A 22,369-nucleotide genomic window follows, 5' to 3' on the forward strand; every position below is an offset into this window, starting at 1 on the left:
ATCTTTTATATTCTGTTGCCAATAAACTTGTCTACATAATTCGCATTTTATATTGAATATTAACGCAATCATTATCTTTCGGTAGTTTATTGTTAAGCTATGTTTTTTATTTATTTAAGGAAACATTGCTCTTAGCTATTAGAAGTAACGAGAAAGTTATTTTTATCATTATTGCCAAAATTATGTACAACAAATGACAACAGCGTTAATATGCCATAGCTACCAGAGGGGATATCACTAATAATAATAATAATAATAATAATAATAATAGGAAAGGCTCGGCTGTGCTAGTGAATGAAAAACTGTATTTCAGAAATCGAATGCCCCCTTCTCCGATATCTTTTCTTAATCCAAATTTAAACTTCAAGACATAGAGCCAATATACTACATATTATGATGATGATGACAATGATGATAATTACAAAAAAAAAATATAATGATCAGGGAAAGTTCATTATCTGTCATCGTTACTGGATCCGCTTACTGAACATCAAGCTTCCAGATCTTATGAAAGAGAGATACTGCAAGATTGGATGTACTACTACAATATAATGATGCACATGATGCTACAATGACGAGTAACTGTGAAAACACTGGAGATTCTTCATTTCTCACGCACTGACACTTGACCTTACACTGAATTTCATTATAAAATTAACTTTTTGCGTGGTGATATTTTGATGATGGTGAAGATAATGTTGATGGTTCACTTAGTACTGTAATGCACTACGAATAATGGTTAGGATTTTGAATAGGCTATCAAGGAATGATTGGAACCGTGACGATTATGATAATGAAAGAAATTTACAACAATGAACACATCAAGGAACAATGAAAAATACTGGAAACAATGACGGAAAAGAATGACGAGTGAAGACACTTATCTAAAAAAAATGACAAGAATGACAGCGATGTTTTGAAACGATCAAAAAAAGGACGGCACTTATAGAAAGAAATGATGGAAGATGACGTTCAAAAATGACGACAGGGAACGACAATGACTCAAGACGGTGACGAAAACGCCCTGCCCTTTGACAAGCTACCCCCCCCCCCCGCGACTCCTCAACTCACCTGTGGGTCAGACGACTCAGTGGTCCTGGCTTTGGTGTTGGCGGCCATCCACGCTTCGGCGAAGGTCTCCATGGCACTCTGAAAGTCCATCGCTGTCGCCAGGTCGCTTTTGGTGGGGTCACGCCCGGGGAGCGACCAGTCACGCCCGGGGAGCAGCGACCAGCCGCACCTGAGGAGTGCCTGGCTGTCCGCTGTCACGGGAGGTAACCTCTTCTTACCTGGGGACGCCACCGCCACCTGCGGCACCGAGGAAGAAGAAGGAAACACTTTTCCTCGATTTGGGACTGTCCTGTGATGCGAGGAGAACGAGGAAGGGCGCCGCACAAGTTGGCCCCAAGGAAAGCAAACTTTCTTTCTTATTATTTTTTTTTACTCTTACAGTTTCAAATCACTGCTGGTGCTTTCAGACACTGGAGGGGGGAGGGGTGGCGGCATCGTCGCCGTTTTGTGTTCACTGAGACGAACGAGGCACACCACGGCGGCGATAATCGCAAGATGCCCCAAAGGGCCCGTGGTGCCCGGTATACACGGGACGTGACAGAAGGGAGAGAGCGGGAGAGAAAGAGCGCGAGCAAGGGGGAGCGTAACACTAAGCGAGCGAGCGAGCGAGAGAGAGAGAGAGAGTTCCTTTTCTCGTGGCACTACTGGGATTCAGGTGGCACCGATTAAAGTCACTGCCACGTGCTAAGCTCTAGATCTGCTTCCGCCTCATCGCACGAGTTGGATAAGTTCTTGGTCTCGGGTTCACCCTCAAAGCACCACCACCGATGCGTCACCGTGGTCGTGCCATCCACGACTAGCTAATTTCCTACCAAAAACATACTTTATAAACAGCGAGTTTAGATAAGCCTCCATAATCCGAGATTAGGGGCCATCGCGCGCAGACGCAGAGCGGCGGTTCGAGTTTAACCCGCTGTTCGCCTTCTTCTTCTTTTCGATGATGATAGGGACGTTATGAAGGCTGGCTAACTCTCCCCGTGATATCTGGCCATGTCACTGAGACTGCGCACCTTCCCACAACACTCTGACACCACTACAGAAGGAGGCGCCAACTGAGATAATATCTTCGGGGGGCGGAGGCACAGACACAACTCAGGGTTGCGCGCGCACCCGACTCTCAGTTGCCGCCCAACTCTCACTGGGCGTCAACGTCTCGTGTGCACCACGATGCTGCCTGGGACCATGTGTTTTTGCTCTCTCTCCTCGACACCCCACTTTCCCCCGGCAAAACCCCCGCCCCTGCGTCCCTACTACGCCCTCTCCTCACCCCCCCACCACGACTTAGTCCCTTTCCCTCCCTTGAGCTCGGTTTATCTCTTCCAAAACCCGCGAGCCTTTAGAAGAGTGAGAGAAAGAGATAGAAAAAAAAAGCGAGAGAGAGAGACAGAGAGACACGGTCTTCTTGTGCTATAATTTAGGAGCGTAGTCTTAACAGTCATCAAGGCAAAAAGGAAGGTTTACAGCTCTTTTTACGATCTCTTGCCCTACCAGTCACGTTGGAGCGATCGTGCGTCTACGATAATCCACGGGCTTTACCGCTTACGTGGAGATTTGGCCTAATCCGATTGGGAACGTAATTGCTGCTGCCGAAATTTCTTTAAGCCAACACTAACAAAAAAGGAAAAGAAGAAGGGAGGTGAGGAAGAGGAGGAGGAGCAGGAGGAGGAGAGGGGGGGAGGTGGTTAGGTGGGATGGATATTTCTCTTTTTTGTCTCTCTCTCTCTCTCTCTCTCTCTCTCTCTCTCTCTCTCTCTCTCTCTCTCTCTCTCTCTCTCATCGGTGCTCAGGATGTTTTACATGCTTGCCTTTCTTAATTCAGACCAATCTCTCTCTCTCTCTCTCTCTCTCTCTCTCTCTCTCTCTCTCTCTCTCTCTCTCTCTCTCTCTCTCTCTCTCTACAGATTAAGAACCAATAAAGTGCAGCACGAACCTAGAATTTAAGAGATGGGAGTCCTGTCTTTATTCATAAAAAAAATATAAATATTCCATGGAAACAATATTACAGAAAAATACATGCCACAACGCTAACCTGTCAATAATTAAGCAATATAAAATAGTTTTAGCTATAAAATATTTTTTTTCTAAGAAACTAAGAGTAATTGCATGTTTGCCGGTAACTTACATCAAGTGTGCAAAATTGCAAAATATTCCATGTACATAAAAATCAACTTGGGAGAATTTTCGTTAATACTGAGATGGGTCATAATAATTTTTTATTTTATTTTAAATGGCATTCATAAAAAATTAAATTCCTTTGAGGTTTAGATTTTAAATAAACTCAGCCATTGCCGGTTACCAAGAAGCAACTGCGTATTACTGCAAATTATTTCACATCGCCATAATCTAATTCAAAAGGACAGTGCCTTAATATTACGACACAGATTACAATGAAAAAAGTTTTCTTTTGAACCAGATGAATTAAAAACTGAAAAAAAAAGTTTATATTTCCGGATTAAAGTCTGAGAATAGAAAAAAAAAGATATGCTTCAATATTAAGACTGAGGTCTTAATGAAAAGTTTTTTTCCCCTAAACTCGACGAATTAAAAAACTCAAGTTTTATTTAAAGTTTCAAGTCTTAAGATTAAAAAAAAAAGGGGGTTATGAATTAAAATTAAGACACTTATCACAATTTTTTTTCTATGTTACCAAACGAATAACATTTTTTATATTTTTTTTTTTGCTGGATTAAAGTTTTAAGATTAAAAGTTATATATATATAAAAACTCGTCCTATTCACAAATGCGCCAGTCGAGCTTTAATGAAGAAACCCTGCCGGATAAAGGAAAACCTGGCATAAAGCAAACTTTGGATAAAGCGTCCGCCCAGTGGTCCTAAAGTTGGATGATCCGAATATCCCGGACTAGGGAGGCATACGCATAATCGGATAATACTCGCTCAGAGAAGGGATTACTTTCTCGCGCATTGCTTATTCCCTCCGCGATGGGATGGGGGAAGGAAAGAAGGAAGGAGAAGATGGGGAGGGGGATGTGATGGTGGGATTGCGGGGGTGAGGTGGGGGGACCAATACTCCGCTTATCCTACGTAAAGCAGGAGAAGAAGTAGAAGAAGAAGAAGAAGAAGTAGGTTTGGAAAAGAAGAGAGCGAGAGAGAGAGGGGAATGATAAAAGAGAAGGACAATATTTACGGTTATTCTCTAATCTACGTTTATTTTATACATTCCACAAAAATTATTCTTGTTAAGCTTTATCTTTTTAAAGGAAAACTTGTTTCATTTTTAACAGTCAGATTCATTCAGTTAAGACTTTATTTTACGTGCAAAAACTAAAATTTTTTTCACAAAGATTTATTCTAACTACAATTTATTCAATGTAAGGAAAAACTTATAATGAATATTTTTTTGTTTTTAGATACAGTTCATCAAAGTTTATTTTGGTTGGACTTTCTTTGTAACTGAATGTACTAATATAATATTTTAAGTATTCCTATCCAGGTTTTTGCAGTTTTATTCTGACTGAGAATTTCGTATTTCCCTGTTTTATTATTTTATTTCAATAGTATGTTCTCTCATCTTTCTTGTTCTCCTATTGAGGGTTCTGCTTTACTGACAATTTATTATTGCATACTCTAATATATATTTCTTCTCATGTGAGGTTTTTTTTTTATATTTATCTTTTACTTTCTCAGCGAAACAGTTTCAAAATATCGTTTAGTCATGAGTCTTTCTATAGTACCGGTACGAAGCGCCGATATGAACGCACGCAAATCGAACACTGAAATCATTTTTTTTAAAATCCAGATTAACTAGTTGTCTTTGTGAAGCAAATGAAGAACACATTCCAATCAAAAGGTGACACACCTACGGCCAATTCCATTTGCGTTATGGAGGAAATAAAAAGCGCAAAAAAATATTATTCTATCACTACGCGACTAAATTTCCACCAAATGAGAGATAAAAAGAAAAACATACTTTAAAAGACTAGTGTTTCTCGAAAAAAATATTAAAAAAAAAATACTTATCAATGGTAGCTCATCCATTATATTCGCAATACGATTTACGATAAATTATATATTAAAAGAAAGCATGAATTTGGACAGAAAATTGACAGTCTATCACTACCTGAGTAAACATCATCCAAATCAGAGATAAAACAGAAATACGTGGTTTAAATTACTAATGTTTCTTTAAAAATATATTATCAAAAACTCTGATCAGAAGTAGCTAACTCGTCCCATTATATTCGCAACGCGAATCACACCAAATTAGACATTAAAAGAAAGCATGCGTTTGGAAATAAAACGATCGATTAGCGTCAAAAATATGTTTAATAAAAAAAGGCATTAAAGAAAAATTTTTTTTTTAGTTATCAGTGGTAGCTCATTCTATTCCATTCGCAACACGATCTACACCAAATTAAATACTAAAAGAAAGCATGTATTTGGAAACAAAATGATTGATTAGCATAAAAAGATGTTTAATAAAAAAAAAAGGCATTCAATAAATATTTTTTTAGTTATCAGTGGTAGCTCATTCTATTCCATTCGCAACGCGATTTACACCAAATTAGATATTACAAGAAAGCATGTATTTGAAAGCAAAATGATTGATTATCGTAAAAAAATGTTTAAAAAAAGTCCTTTAAGAGATTGGTGTTTTTTTTTAAGTTTATAAGTGGTAGCTTATTCTATTCTATTTGCAATACGCTTTACACCAAATCAGATATTAAAAGGAAGCATGTATCTGAAAAGAAAATAATTGTTTATCGTCAAAAAATATAAGTTTGATAAAAAAAAAGTTCTTTAAGAGACTGTTTCTAAAAAAAATAGCTATCAGAAGTAGCTCAATCTATTCCATTCAAAATACGCTTTACACTAAATTAGATATTAAAAGGAAGAAGGTACTTGTAAAGAAAATAATTGTTTATCGTCAAAAAATATAAGTTTAATTAAAAAAAAAGTCCTTTAAGAGATTGATGTTTATAAAAAAAAGTTATCAGACGTACCTCATTCTATTCCATTCGCAATACGATTTACACCAAATCAGATATTAAGAGAAAGCAAGTATCTGAAAAGAAAATAATTGTTGACCGTCAAAAAATATATGTAAAAAAAAAGCGCGCGGTAGGAGACTCCGCCTCGTTTACAATGCTTTGGTGATCAGTCACGATCATTTACGACAAAACTCAGTCGATCAATGGACAAGAGAAGAATTAATCTCGATTTATCATTACACTTCCTCTCCAATACATAAAGCGCTCAACTTCGCCTTTCGTATTTTTTTTAATCTCTGTTTTAAAGGAAAAATCGGGAGGCGAGGTGATTGTCCTCCCTGGTGGAGATCGGACAGAGAAAGTTCCTTGCACAGGACAGTGTCTTTGTCGTGCCTGTATGACAATAATAATACACACATACACACACAATAATAATAATAATAATAATAATAACTAATAATTACTTATTATTATTATTATTATTATTACTATTATTATTATTATTATTATTATATATTATTATTATTATTATTATTCAAAACGAACAAAAATCTACAATTATGGAAGAAGCGCAAAAGGGCACAAACTTTCAAAAGGAACAATCTACAAAACAGAACGAGCATACACTAGAAGCAAAACAAAGCAAAGTAAATAAACAATAAGTATAAAATTTAAAAATCAGTAAAAATATGCATACGAAAACATCAAAATATAATAAAACTCAGGCAAGGAATGAAAGCACGCAGACAACAGCGGTGACAAAATATGATTATAATTTCAACATTTACACATCCTATTTAAACTTGAGTTTATTGTATCCATACGCAATGAAGGCAACTAGGCTTTACTATGTTATACACACATATTTAATACTTATATACTAGGCTTCCAATTATATATACTGTATATATCTATATATACATATATTATATATATATATATATATATATATATATATATATATATATATATATATATATTTATATATATATAATGTATACATACACACATATATATATACATATATATATATATATATACATATATATATATACATATATATATATATATATATATATATATATATATATATATATACATATATGTGTGTATATATGTGTGTGTGTGTATGCGGAAGGCAGTATTCCGAAAATTAAATGGATTACCCTGAAAAAGTCTTGGCATATGCCGTCAAAAATAATAATAATAATAATAATAATAATAACACATAATAATAATAATAATAATAATAATAATAATAAACATCTGCAAAAACAACAACGTTAGTTAAAACTGTGTAAGAATAAGAGTACCCACTATATCAAATCGGAACAGGAGCCTCTGTATTAAATAAAAGCAATGATGACGATTATGGAATGTAAGGTATTATTACTTTAACATGGACCCATCTACCAATATTTGACCAAGTACCATTTTACCAGAATACTTTTTCGAGATGGATCCTAGTTTTCAAGCAACTAGAGGATGAAAACTACTCTGTACATTACAATTGATGTATATTATATTTTTCTTCATCGGTTATTTACTGTTATGCGCACAAAATTAATTCGTATCATCAAGACAACGAAAACGCGGGATAATACAATTTATATATATATATATATATATATATATATATATATATATATATATATATATATAGTTTGTATGTTTGTATGTGTGTATCATAATGGGGACTTTCTACATCCATACATAAGCACCTAATATAGAAATATACAGGTAATATGTATGCATATATATTCAGTATATATCTATATATTATACATATGTATATATATATATATATATATATATATACAGTATATATATATATATATGTATACATCGACATGAAAACCTATTTTAAAACTTATAAATAATTATCATAGGCTGTCATTAGCAGTTCGGGAACAATATAAGAACCACTGTATGTGTGTGTGTGTGTGTGTGTGTGTGTGTGTGAGAGAGAGAGAGAGAGAGAGAGAGAGAGAGAGGAAAAGCTACCCACGTAAGGTCGTCAGCAGAAGCAGCGATATTCGGCCGCTGTAGGCGACGTTTCGGAGTTCCGTGGCTACCGACTATCGGTAAATGGGGGGAAAAAAGTCTGTGAGAGATGATAATGATGTACACTGGCTTTTAATAAATAATAGGCTATTTTTTGCTATTATTTAGTATTAGTGTGACAGCAGCTTTTTTTTTTTTTAACTTAATTTTTTTTTTATTGATGCGATTGATAATATTTTCGTTTGACGCATAAGTTAGTCTTGGCAACATCGTCATCATTGTTTTGCAGTCAGTGAGAGATGATAATGATGTACAATGATTTTAATAAATGCAGGATTCCAGTGTGACTGATAAAAGAAATTATTATTGTTTGCTATTATGTCATATTAGTGTGACAGCAGATTTTTTTTAGAACTTAATAATGTGACTGATGATATTTTTAATAAATGCCGGATTCCAGTGTGGTTGATAAAAAAAATACTATTGTATTATTATTTCATAATAGTGTGACAATAGCTTTTTTCAGAAGTTAATTTTCTTTAATGATGACTTGATTGATGGTATTTTTAATAAATGCAGGATTCCAATGTGATTGATAAAAAAATTACTATTTTTGCTATTATTTCATATTAGCGTGAAATTATATTTCTAATAAATACAAGATTCCAGTGTGATTGATATAAAAAAAGACGACTGTTTGCTATTATTTCATAAAAGTGTGACAGTAGCTTTTTTTGAGAACTTAAATTTTTTTATTGATGATGTGATTGATGATATTTTTAATAAATGAAGAATTCCAGTGTGACTGATAAAAAATACTATTGTTTGCTATTATTTCATAACAATGTGGCAGTAGCTTTTTTGTCAGAACTTATTTTTTTTTTATTGATGACGTGATTGATGATATTTTTAATGAATGCAGGATTCCAGTGTGATTGATAAAAAAATTACTATTGTTTGCTATTATTTCATTTAATGTAACAGCAGCTTTTTGTTCAGAACTTATATAATTTTCTTTATTGATGACGTGATTGATGATATTTTTAATAAATGAAAAATTCCAGTGTGATTGATGAAAAAATTACTATTGTTTGCTATTATTTCATTTAGTGTGACAGCAGCTTGTTTTTACAGAACATAATTTTTTTCATTGATGATATGATTGATGATATTTTTAATAAATACAGGATTCCAGTGTGATTGATAAAAAAATTAATATTTTTTGCCATTATTTCACATTAGTATGACAGCAGCTTTTTTTTCAGAACTTAATTTTTTTTTTATTGATGATTTGATTGATTATATTTTCGTTTGATGCATAATGAAGCCTCATTAACATCGTCATCATTGTTTTATATTTTATTTTTACAACCACCATTGTCAGTCACACCATCATTGTTACATAACACCATTTTCATTATACTGGTCATTTTCATCATGACCAATATAACATAATCATTATTTTCCCGTCTATCATAATTACTGCGGGCTTTGTCCTTCTCAATGTTACTATCATAATTACGACTGGTATAATTTCAGTCACCGTCATTATGATTTAAATTACCGTCATAATCAATATCATTGTAATTTACTTTCAAAGAACCGATGAATAAAAGAAATAAAAGACGCCCTCCTTTGAAATTTGTTCCTGGAATCGAAAAAAAAAAACATGAATAAATTTTTATTACAACTTTCCGATCAATATTTTCTTAATGATTACCGATGGAACGATATTATCAAAGACAGTGGCATCCATTGCTTAAGAGATTCTGAAAGCTAATTTTACAAGATATGTACTGGATGGATATATAGTATATATATATATATATATATATATATATATATATATATATTATATATATATATATATATATATATATATATATATGTGTATATATATATGAATTTATATATGTATATGTATATATATACTGTATATACATGTACATATATATATATATATGTATATATATATATATATATATATATATATATATATATATATATATATATATATATATATATATATATATATATATATATTTATAATCCTGAAAATACACTTCAGTACTCTACTACAATGTTAATATCACCTAAGTACCGGCGCTTATTTATGCGTAATTCATCAATGTACTGGTGATAGGACAGAAATAGGATTTCTTATTTTTTTTTGGCAAGATTTTAATGGGACTTACAAAAACCAACAAATAAATAAATGAAAAAATAACTGGGTGGTCGATCTAATGAATTCTACGGTTAACGTCCGTCACATTTCACCACCTAGATTCACCCAAGTGCAACAACCACCGTTATTTTGGTGGTTATTGCAATAACGATCCGGATCCTTCATATAATTGTTACAGATAATGATTTTTAAAAAATTCATCGGTAAACTGGAATGACATTCAAATATTTCAGTCATCAGAAGTTTAATGATTTTCTTTAATGATTTTGCGGCCGACGGTAAATACGCATTTTTCGTGTACAAAACTTCATAGCAAGTCTCGTATTGAAATCATAATAAAGGCAATCAAAATGTTCTAGGGAAAATTGAAACAAGATTCTCATATTAACAAACCTAGTGTTCATTTACGCAATTATTTCACCCAAAAAGATCGGTGAAAGTCAAAATATTTAAAAGTACAGCGTTCAAGAAAAAAAAAATCTATTAACAAACGAAGCTCTCTCTTTTATCCAAATGAAAATAAATAACGTAAACCAAATTATAATTCTTTACTCTGAGCCTACTTTAGTAGATTTTTACGAACACCAGCAATGAATGTCCCTATTGCTGATATTTCCTTTTCATTAATCGCTGTACCAGTCAATTCTGTTTACAAGAGAGGATTCATTTTCTATACAAGCATAACAAGTAAGATTGCGGTTTATGTACAAACCAAGGCGCTGTCCTTTTCCGGACAAGAATGAATCAGTCAAATAAACGATAAAATCCTTCATGAATCAAATATTATTTGAGCGTTGAATGGCTGAAAATGCCCCTGTGTTTGGTTTTTTATAGTCTAAATTTATATTCTTCTCTCTTCTCTTCCTCTTTCTCTCTCTCTTCTCTCTTCTCTCTTCTCTCTCTCTCTCTCTCTCTCTGCACCCGAGTGCATTTTCCTTTGGGTATGTACTAGTAAAAATTTCTTACAAATTTTAAAATAACATGAGGTAAGTGTGCATCACTAATATGAGGGAGTTATATATTTTGTTATTTATTGGGCATTATTTACAGTATATTTATTATGTGAATCAAATGATTCCAGTCAGCTAAAGGATACAGTGTGAATCCTACATTAATTTCCAGTTTAAGCAAGTTGAGATCAGACCAATATTCGTCTTGAAACGACTACTTTGCGCTTGTATTTTTTAGGGTAGCTATGGGTAACTTAAATCAATTTTATTTGTCCACTTAGGGAGTATAAATTCAATTCAGATTTGTTGTAATCACTTAGGGTTATCATTTGAATGTTGATAACCCTAAGTGATTACAATAAATCTGAATTATATTTATACCCCCTAAGTGGACAAATAGTATTGATTTAAATTACCCATAGCTACACTAAAGAATACAAGCACAAAAAATCCGTTTCAAGACCAATATTTGCTTAAACTAATTATTAAAATGTAGGATTCACTCTGCATCCTTTAGCTGACTGGAATCATTTGATTCACATAATAAATACTGTAAATAATGCCCGATAAATAACAAAATATATAACTCCATCAAATTATTTTAATTTGTAAGCAATTTTTACTCGTACATACCTAAAAGAAAATGCACTCGGGTGCTTAGGGAGAGAGAGAGAGAGAGAGAGAGAGAGAGAGAGAGAGAGAGAGAGAGAGAGAGAGAGAGAGAGAGAGAGAGAGAGAATTATGAAATTTAGGCTAAAAGCCAAGCATTGGGGCATTTTCAGTCATTCAGCGCTCAAGATAATGGGAATATCGAGTTGGAGTGGTTGGACAGCAAGATACTGAGATCCAGAAAAATACAGGAGATGAAGTACAAGACTCTAAATATAAAAGATGAAGATGGAAGATAGGAAGAGCGTGTGGAGGTAAAGTAAAATGCTAAGAGATTGCAACTATGGAACGAAGGAACGCTGCAAATAACCTTCAGTGATGTCTACAGTGCACCATGTGATGTGCACGACTGCACTAACCCCCCTACGAAAGAGAGAGAGAGAGAGAGAGAGAGAGAAGAGAGAGAGAGAGAAGAGAGAGAGAGAGAATTAAAAAACGACCATGACCGAGATATACGAGTACAGAGTTGCACAATCCACCTAATATCATTGATTATTATTTATATATTTTTATCGGTTAAACATGTTCCATAACATTTACACCGCAAATGATGAAAAAATATTTGCAAGGATGATACAGACTACAGGTGCTACGGTGACGGGCATACTGTTAAATCTAACTCTTTAAAAGCTGAATCGTCCAAAACTATATATATATATATATATATATATATATATATATATATATATATATATATATATATATATATATATATATATATATACATATATATATATATATACATATATATATATATATATATATATATATATATGTATATATATATATATATATATATATATATATATATATATATATATATATATATATATATATATATAGAGAGAGAGAGAGAGAGAGAGAGAGAGAGAGAGAGAGAGAGAGAGAGAGAGAGAGAGAGACAGTTTTGATTTAAATTGCAATTATTAAGCAAAATGAAAATCTTCTCCAAACTAATTTGGTAATGCAAGAAATAGACAAAAATATAAAATAATTAATTTTAATGTAGTCACAATCACCAGAGTAGATAAGCTAAGTAACAGAAAAGTTAAATGAGGAAAATTTGTAAAGCACAAGAAATGTTCTTCAAGTCGTAGACACCACAAAATTATACACTAGTTAATGTACATTTTCTCAGTGGGTTCTTGCAAGAATATAAACAAATTCTAAGCATTCCTAATCAATTGGACCCTATCATTCCTTACGCTAATGAAGGACTGGACAAATTAGAAAAAACAACACAAGGAATCTCATAACCGAGAGATACCGTACTATATGCTTCAAGCATTAAACACGAAATAATAAGGAAAACGGCAACTGAAAATGAATTCGTCTTCTATTGCTTACCAATATATCTAACCGTATTAAGAAAAATTTCATATATGGGAAAAACATCATCTCAGCCTGGGAATCATGCTGACAGGAACGAGAAGCCTACTATGATTGTTTTTTTTTTTTTTTTTTTTAAAGAAAAGGAACAGCTTTTACAGTTTTATGGATAACATGCCGGCAAAATTAGTTGATTTTCTATTTACACAATGGTTCAGTGACCCTTGCATAGTTCGCTCTCCCAAACTTTTAAATACTAATCACCTATTGGATTTCTATCTTGCAAGTTCTTTTGGCCATCATTGCCAATCCTTTTCTTCGCTTCTTTTGTACTGATAGTGTTATCTGGGCTTAGGCAGGACTATCTCCTGTGCATACAGGAAAAAAGAAATTCCTCACTGCCATTATTTATTCTTATTTTATCCGCAAACAGGACTGTTGCCTATTCAGTCATTTTTATGCCAAGGCATTCACTAGACTGTTCTTTCATCTATTTGTACACACCCACACACACACACACACACACACACACACATATATATACATATATATATATACATACAGTATATATATATATATATATATATATATATATATATATACACAAATATATATATATATATATATATATATATATATATATATATATATATATATATATATATATATATATACAATATATATATATATATAAATATATATAAAATATACATACTGTATATATGTGTGAATGTGTTTGTGTGTATATATAAACTCGCATATTCACCATTTTTACTAAACAGTGAAATAATAAAATGTAATGGCTGAATGTGTACCAAAAAGTTACTTAAACGAACATTTTCTTCTTTTGCTCGTGTTTTTTTTTATTTCATTATTCAAAAAATCATCCGTTAAAGTTCATATGTTTAAAGAAACTTGAAAAGAAGTTTTCAGTTGGATATGGGGCACCCAACCCAACTCTCAGTCATTACCTAGAAACACTTAATTGTAAACAAAGCGAAACAAGCTATTTCCATACACAAAAAGTCTCTCTCTCTCTCTCTCTCTCTCTCTCTCTCTCTCTCTCTCTCTCTCTCTATATATATATATATATATATATATATATATATATATATATATATATATATATATATATATATATATATACACATATAATTATATGTATATATATAAAATGTTAAGCAACTTTCACAAGAAATATATATGCATAATTAATAACCACAATGACTCTTAATATGTCGATTTCTTCACATTTATTGGATTCGCTTGTCACTGCACACCTTGAATTCAGATTTTAAAATAAAAAAATGTCTTTTCCCTCCGTGGTAGGATTCCAATCCATGCAAAATAGTAAGACTGAGGTCACCACATAATCAACTATACATCCCCAAGTAACATTGGTGAGTAACATTGGTGAGTAAGTGGGTAACCTCACTGTTAATAGGGTCCATGGGTTCGAGTTCTGTAACAGAAGGAAAGGGCTTTTATTTCCAGTAAGAATTCAAGGCTTGCAGTGACAAGCATGCAAAAAAAAAAAAAGTTTGAGGTAATGAGAAGTTATAAATAAAAAACTGTGAGAATAAGCGTGAAAAGCAATTCTTTTATATATAGGTTTATACTTAATTCCTTTTGTTTATAAACATTTGGGTGCACAATGTATGGCATACAAATACGATGCACTGTTGATGAGTCTCCTGCGTATGAATATGAGGCACCTAACACTGTCGAGTTATCCACCCGGAGGTTCCTTCACGAATAATCAGTTGGAAGAATGAAAAAGGTTTTGATTATGGTTTTCTTTGATTTTTTGAGACACCCCTTTTTATGGGAAACACCCTGATGTTGCAAAAATGTCTATCTCCCCATCCATATACACGCATACATATATATATTATATATGTGTGTGTGTGTGTGTGTGTGTGTATATATATATATATATATATATATATATATATATATATATATATATATATATATATATATATATATATATATATATATATATATATATATATATATACTGTATATATGTACATATATATATAAATATTATTATAAACATATATATAGATATTATAAATATATATATATATAATATATATATATATATATATATATATATATATATATATATATATATATATATATATATATATATATATATATATATACATGCATACATACGTACATACATACAGAGCAAATGGAAACCCTGGTTTGCCACAGACAGTGCCTAGGGGTGCAGCAAGATTTTCATGAATTCTGTCTTGTCTAGATCATCTCAAATGAACATTTGTAAGAAAAAAAGGTTTGCAGAGGTCCTCATATAATGATCATCAGTGTGTCTACTCCAATTATTTTCATCTAATTCTTCTGATACGCTCTTTGTTTGTACAGTATACTTCTGCATGCACGGTGTGCTGATTTTGGTTTGAGTATGGATAACAATTTTATTCATAAAATAAGAAGGTAATTCATGAGATGTGGTGGGATGGTGAAGAAAGGGTGCCTCGATAACGATTACATTAGTTAGGGTACCATCACTGAAAAAAGACTGAGAACTACGGCTACATACACTCTTGACCCCATTCTGCGCAATACATTCGAAGGAGATGTAAAAGAGTAACTAAAAGAGAAACTGAAGAATCTCGGTAATCCTTGTTAATGTCCTTTGCCTCTCCCTGTTTTATCAGGTACCCGGGCAAATCCCAGACAGGTGTTCCTCACCTGAGGTGCGGCTACCTGAAATTTAATGACCTTTGTATGAATTGAAATGATTACGCATCCTCTAATCTTTTGTTTTTCTGTGGAAGTGAGTCTTCTTTGTAATCTCTTGTACCGTTATCTGCCGTTTGCTTAAAAATGCCTTAGATCTTGCACTCAATTCTCTCACTTTGCCCGTGGCCATATTGTCTGTTTATACTTTTAAATCATATTACATTACATACATGATAGAAGTTGCACATATACACTATATATTACATACATTATATATATATATATATATATATACATACATATATATATATATATTATATATATATACATATATATATATATATATATATATATATATATATATATATATATATATATATATTACTTCTACAGAGGACATCAATAATATAGAGGGCCCAAAAGAGCTTCTTTATTTTCAAGCTTTCTAAGGATCGTCTGCCTCCATCTTCAAGGAACCAAAGAATGAAATTAAGAACTTTATACACAGTGAATGCGTGTTTTTGGAGTATACATATACATACATACATATATATATATATATATATATATATATATATATATATATATATGTATATATATATATATATATATATATATATATATATATATATGATCACGCCAATTTATATCTATTTCATATTCCAAATGTTTCATATTTGAAGGAACATGGTACATCAGCCAAATGGAAAGGAACTCTGATCTTTCTGTTCTTGGAATCCATTAAATGTAGATGAAACCTATAATACCTTATAACATATTTATATTATTAGGTTCACGGGACTGATCTTACTTATCTGTGTGTAGTGCTTCGTTTTTTTTTATTTCTGCATAAAATTTTGAAAGTGGAAACAGTGTTAAAAAAAAAGAGATGTTTATCATTATGTGGAAAAATGAAAGCCAGCAAACACAAAAATAATGAATCTAATCTAAATTAATATTAGGCTTACCTGTCGCGTTACAACAATAATAAAATGCTCATTTAAATTCCAGACAATGATGTTATATAGGAAAACGTTGCTTCCTGTACGTTTGTATTTGCCGTTACTTTGCCCTGTGGGAATTCATCACCACTGAGAGTGTCCATAGGCCGCAAAGCTCCGCCTGTGTTGAGCAATCTAATCTAAGTGCCCTCTCCCACCTCCTAACCCCTTCCCTCCTCTCGCAACAATGGCACCTTATCCAAATCCTGATCTTTCCCGGAATCTAATCATTTGTGCCCAGTCCCGGGGGCGAATTCCACAGACGTATACTTGTATTGCACCAGCCCCGGTTTTTTTGCCATGCCCCTAGGTCAGATTAGATTGGGTTAAGTTTGGTTTGTATAATAACAATAATTTGGGTGTGGGAAACATAAAGAGATTATTTTCAAGAAAATTCTATGGTTAGTTTATAAGATATGGCGTCCAGCTTTTTTCTGGGAAAGGTCCCGGTACTCGGTTACGTCTCTGGAAAATGCGTCCTTGGGCTTACCTTCGGTAAAATTCACGTAAAAATCGAGACGTAACCTTGTGAGTAATCCTGCTACTGGACAGACAGACAAAGGAGTAAAAACTAGACCAAGAACATGATGCTCAAAGGTGATAAAAATCAATTCCTAACGTCACACAATTGTATGAAGAAATACAACTGTATTTTAGCCTGTTATTTCATCTGAAACGCAAGTCGAATATGGAAGCTGAGTTCCAAAATGATCATCAGTAAAAATAAAATTTTTCCAACCGGAATGTAAAATTTGGGCTAAAGCCCAAGCGCTGGGACCTACGAGTTCATTCAGCACTGAAAGGGAAGTTATGATTTAAAAGATTGGAAAGGTAACAGGAGGAAAACCTCGCAGTTGCACTGAAATAATTGTTAAGAGATTGTGGAAAGTAAAACGGAAGAAAGTTAATATGAACGGAGCTACAACAAAAGGAATGAAAGGGGTTGCAGCTAGGGGCCGAAAGGACGCTGCAAGGGACCTTAATTAATGCCTACTGTGCACTGCGTGAAGTGCACTGATGGCACTAACCCCTTACGGTGAATTTATACATGAAAGTGGCACTATACCCTTACGGTGAATTTATACATGAAATTGGCACTACCCCTTACGGTGAATTTATACATAAAATTGGCACTCACTTACCTCTTACGGTGAATTTATACATAAAATTGGCACTACCCCCTTACGGTGAATTTATACATGAAATTGGCACTACCCCCTTACGGTGAATTTATACATGAAATTGGCACTACCCCCTTACGGTGAATTTATACATGAAATTGGCACCACTCCCACGGTGAATTTATACATGAAAGTGGCACTACCCCCTTACGGTGAATTTATACATGAAAGTTGCATCACGCCCTTACGGTGAATGTATACATGAAAGTGGCACCACCCCCTTACGGTGAATTTATACATGAAAGTGGCACCACCCCTTACGGTGAATTTATACACGAAATTGGTACTATCCCCTAACGGTATATTCATACATGAAAGTGACACCACCCCTTTACGGTGAATTTATACATGAAAGTGGCACCACCCCCTTACGGTGAATTTACACATAAAAGTGGCACTACCCCCTTACGGTGAATTTACACATGAAAGTGGCACTACCCCCTTACGGTGAATTTATACATGAAAGTGGCACTATCCCCTCACGGTGAATTTATACAAGAAAGTGGTATCAATAGCAATATAAAGGTTGTATATACGACCTGATAATTCAACGTAGACCTCTGAAAACACCTCACACAAAATGGAGAAAGTTCATGCTAATCCACGTCAGTTAAATCCCAAGGATACCCGAGGCTTCATCTAATTAATCTTTATCTAAGAGTAGCTCATGTTCTAAGAAAATGTTCACTTCCTAGCTCGAGGGATCAACTGACATTTGTATTTGATGTGTGCGTGTGTTGGATTATTAAAGCACGTTTACTTTTACTGGAGAGTCTATATATACATACATACATACATATATATATATATATATATATATATATATATATATAGTATATATATATATAGTATATATATATATACATTATATATATATATATATATATATATATACTTTTATATATATATTTTAGCTTATATAAAAAACCACTTATTTTCCTGTGGTTTTAGCTTATATAAATCACGTGCATCTCCTGTGATTTTTCAGCATGCATATGCATATAATATATAAACATATATATACATAAAGATAAAAAGGCATAATAAGCAAGAATCGTAAAGATACAAAATGCAGAACTTCAAAAGATGAATTCTGAAAGTTTATTGATCCAATCTTATTCATTATCCATTGTTATTTATACACTCTGGTCAAACTACTTATGCTTAGCGTGTTAAAGATTCAAGTCCAAGACCACGAACCTCCAGATGCTAAGATGACGTCACCCAACGGTGCTACAAACTAAAAAGTTATTGTCGACGTGAAATAACCATCGTGCTTACCCCATTTGTATGGGGCTAAGCACGATGCCTTCTTTGAAGGACTTTGATTTAGTTTTGGGGTAGACCGTAATCTCGATTGGCTGCCCTCCCTGTCATCACTTAGATCCCGGTAGCGTATGCACATGTATTGTACCAGTCACCAGCGCCCTTCCTCCCAGCAGCGAGAAGTTGTTGCTCGGTTAGGTCGACAGTCGAGACGTGTGAGGTGTCTGTTATGTTTTTAGAGATGTTGGAGTGGCTTTGTTTGTGTGTGTATTAGTCTGTAACACCCATTTGCTTTTTAAGCAAACCTATCCGTTGATTACATACATCAAGCTGAGTCAAGTCAATGTTATTGATGAAATGATATAACCAAGCTGAGTCAAGTCAATATTACTGATAAAATCATCTCAAATTTTCAGCGACTTCTAGTCAGCCCCTGTCCCACCCACCTATGAACTTCATCGTAATCCAACAATGACTTACCGCCATGTAAACATTACAAGATCTGGACCCACCTACCAATGGCATCAGGTTTCTAAGAACGCATCCCTCCACGACCCTTCGGCGCTCCACAAAACCGCTGCTGTGGGCAAGCTTACTTTGCTTAAAATTCACTTTCTGGTCCAGTCGCAACAACCTGTGGCCATTGCATACTTCTGTTATTAACATTATTAACATAAACGCCTCAATTGTGCTTCGGATCTCACCGCTGCAACTGAAAACGTATACCCAGGTTCCCCTTTCCTTTTATTTTCCCAGTTTTGTGATTTTGTAACTTGATTTGCATGTATTATTAGTTTTAAATATTAATTTACATTGTTTATCCCCAATATTTTTAGTGACTTCTAATCTACTGCCATAGGATAACCTAGCTATTTTCTCGCTTGTTTTTCCCTTGCTTGAATAATAAATACTTCTTGCTTAAGATCATTGGCCACACACATGTAGGTTGAGCTAAACCACGGAAACGCGTTTTTATGGACGTTATCTCTTCGTCTAAGTAAGCAGGGTAAAAAAAAAAAATTCTACGGGAACTTAGAAAGAACCATCTGTAACTCTTTTTGAAGTTACTGTTACGATGTGAAAACAGTGACCAGTAGGAATCTGCATGTGTGGCTTTACTTAATTTTGAAACCCGTTGAGATTTTTTCTACTGATACATCTAAAAAGGAAGAGATGTTTTCGGCTCTTTCCTATGTGAATTTTACAGAAGGTTCTCTAGAGCTCAAGGCACTCAAGATTGATGAAGCACCTTCGTTTTCCACTTCCAAGAAAGCAAAAATATTAGTCTGATTACTACTGTATTATCCACGTACCATTCCAACACTATTAGTCTGTTTCTTACTGTGTTATTGCTAGTAATAAACACTTAAAAGATTCCATAAACATATGAGTTTGTACAAGGGAGAAAGATGAACGCATTGCTACGCCGAATACCTATTTGAACTGAAATGAATTGAATTGAATATAGAATTTATGCCAAAGGCCAAGCACTGGGACCTATGAGGTCATTCAGCGGTGAAACGGACTTTGACAGTAAAAGTTTTGAAAGGTGTAACAAGAGGAAAACCTCACAGTTGCACTATGAATCAATTGTTGGGAGAGGGTGGAATGTGAGAGGGAAGAAAGAGAATATGAAAGGAGGCGCAGTAAAAGGAACGAAAGGGTTTGCAGCTAGGGGCCGAAGGCACTCTGCAAAGAACCTTAAGTAATGCCTACAATGCACCGCATGGGGTGCACTGACGGCACTAACCCCCCGCAGGAGAATGCCAGTTTGTATATTTTTTGCCATTAAAACTAAAAAATAAATCCGTGACACATAGTTAAATTGTTTCGCATATTTTCATAATCAGTATCAAGAAGTATAAACCTGCTTATCCCCTTTTAATCTGGTGAATTCGAGACCTTTATCTAATGGGATGTAAGTGAATGGGGATACCTTGTCAAAGCTTATCATAAAGTTGAAATTGCCGTTAACAGGTTTGAGAATCTGGGAAATCAGATGATTTTAAAACAAGCCTACTTTGATATCCATGACTTTTGCTAAGCACGTTGATAAATTATAGGCCTGAGACCTTAACTTTCTGTATTTCAGGGAGGCCGTACATAGAAGGTATGGTTGGGAGCCTTGGAAATAATGTTGGAGGCTCTCTACTCGTCAATAGTGATATGATCTTATTTTTTTTAAATGTATTAAAATTCAGATCCCACTTCGATATTTCGAAATCCCTATTGATAATATCTTAAATATTTTCATGTGAAATGTATACATTATTACAATTAAATTCATTACCATTATCAGATTCCAAGATTTGATTTTATGAAATTTAGGCTGTCAAGGAAAGCACTGGGGCACTGTCGCTTCGGACAATGAAAAGAAGTTAGAGTGGCTGAACAGCAAAATGAAGACATCCACAAAACACAGGAGATACAGCGCAAGAATCGAAAGGTGGAACTGGGGAAAAAACAGGGGCAGGACAGCACGACTGATGAAAGGAAGGTGGAATGGATGTAATGTAAAAGGCTACAAAGTGGACTCAGCTAGGGGCCGAAGGGATGCGATACTGGATAAGGAATGGAATGGAATGTAGAATTTGGGCCAGAGGCCAAGCGCCGGGATCTATGAGGTTATTCAGCGCTCTAGGGGAAATTGAGAATAAAAAAAAGGTTTTAAATTGGAGAATGAATACGACGATCTGCTTTCATTCCCTATGGCGATGAGGAAGAGTCTTTGTACAGCTTGCGAGGTTTTAGTGTTTTTTTTTTTTATAATTGTGATTTAAGAAACGAAAAATGGCTCTCATTTTAGCTCCAGCATCAACATCATCATCATCATTGATGACGATGATGATGATGATGATGAACAAATATTTTAATATGAATGTTTTTCGACGAAGAGATCAATTATCATTATCATCAATTTCATCATCACTGGATGACCCAATGTTTTAAAATGAATGTTTTTCGACGAAGAGATCAATTATCATTATCATCAATTTCATCATCATTGGATGACCCAATATTTTAAAATGAATGTTTTTCGAAGAA

The 22,369-nt window shown here is 33.7% G+C and overlaps 1 protein-coding gene across 5 annotated transcripts in view; it reads right to left on the reverse strand.

Annotated features, from left to right (window-relative positions):
* LOC136835500 (homeobox protein dve-1-like) overlaps positions 1 to 22,369 on the reverse strand; it is a 420,692-nt gene that overhangs the window by 297,014 nt on the left and 101,309 nt on the right. For 3 of the 5 annotated variants that reach the window (XM_067099086.1, XM_067099085.1, XM_067099082.1), the window contains exon 1: positions 1,072 to 2,106. The exons of 1 other annotated variant lie outside the window; for it this stretch is intronic. In XM_067099086.1, the coding sequence (XP_066955187.1) occupies positions 1,072 to 1,161 (90 nt within the window). In that variant the 5' untranslated portion in view covers positions 1,162 to 2,106. Of the gene's footprint in view, positions 1 to 1,071; positions 2,107 to 22,369 lie in introns of those variants that run through there. One more of the 5 variants, XM_067099083.1, reaches the window with a different exon arrangement.

Source organism: Macrobrachium rosenbergii, chromosome 55, assembly GCF_040412425.1.
Source record: "Macrobrachium rosenbergii isolate ZJJX-2024 chromosome 55, ASM4041242v1, whole genome shotgun sequence".
Lineage (NCBI taxonomy): Eukaryota > Metazoa > Arthropoda > Malacostraca > Decapoda > Palaemonidae > Macrobrachium > Macrobrachium rosenbergii.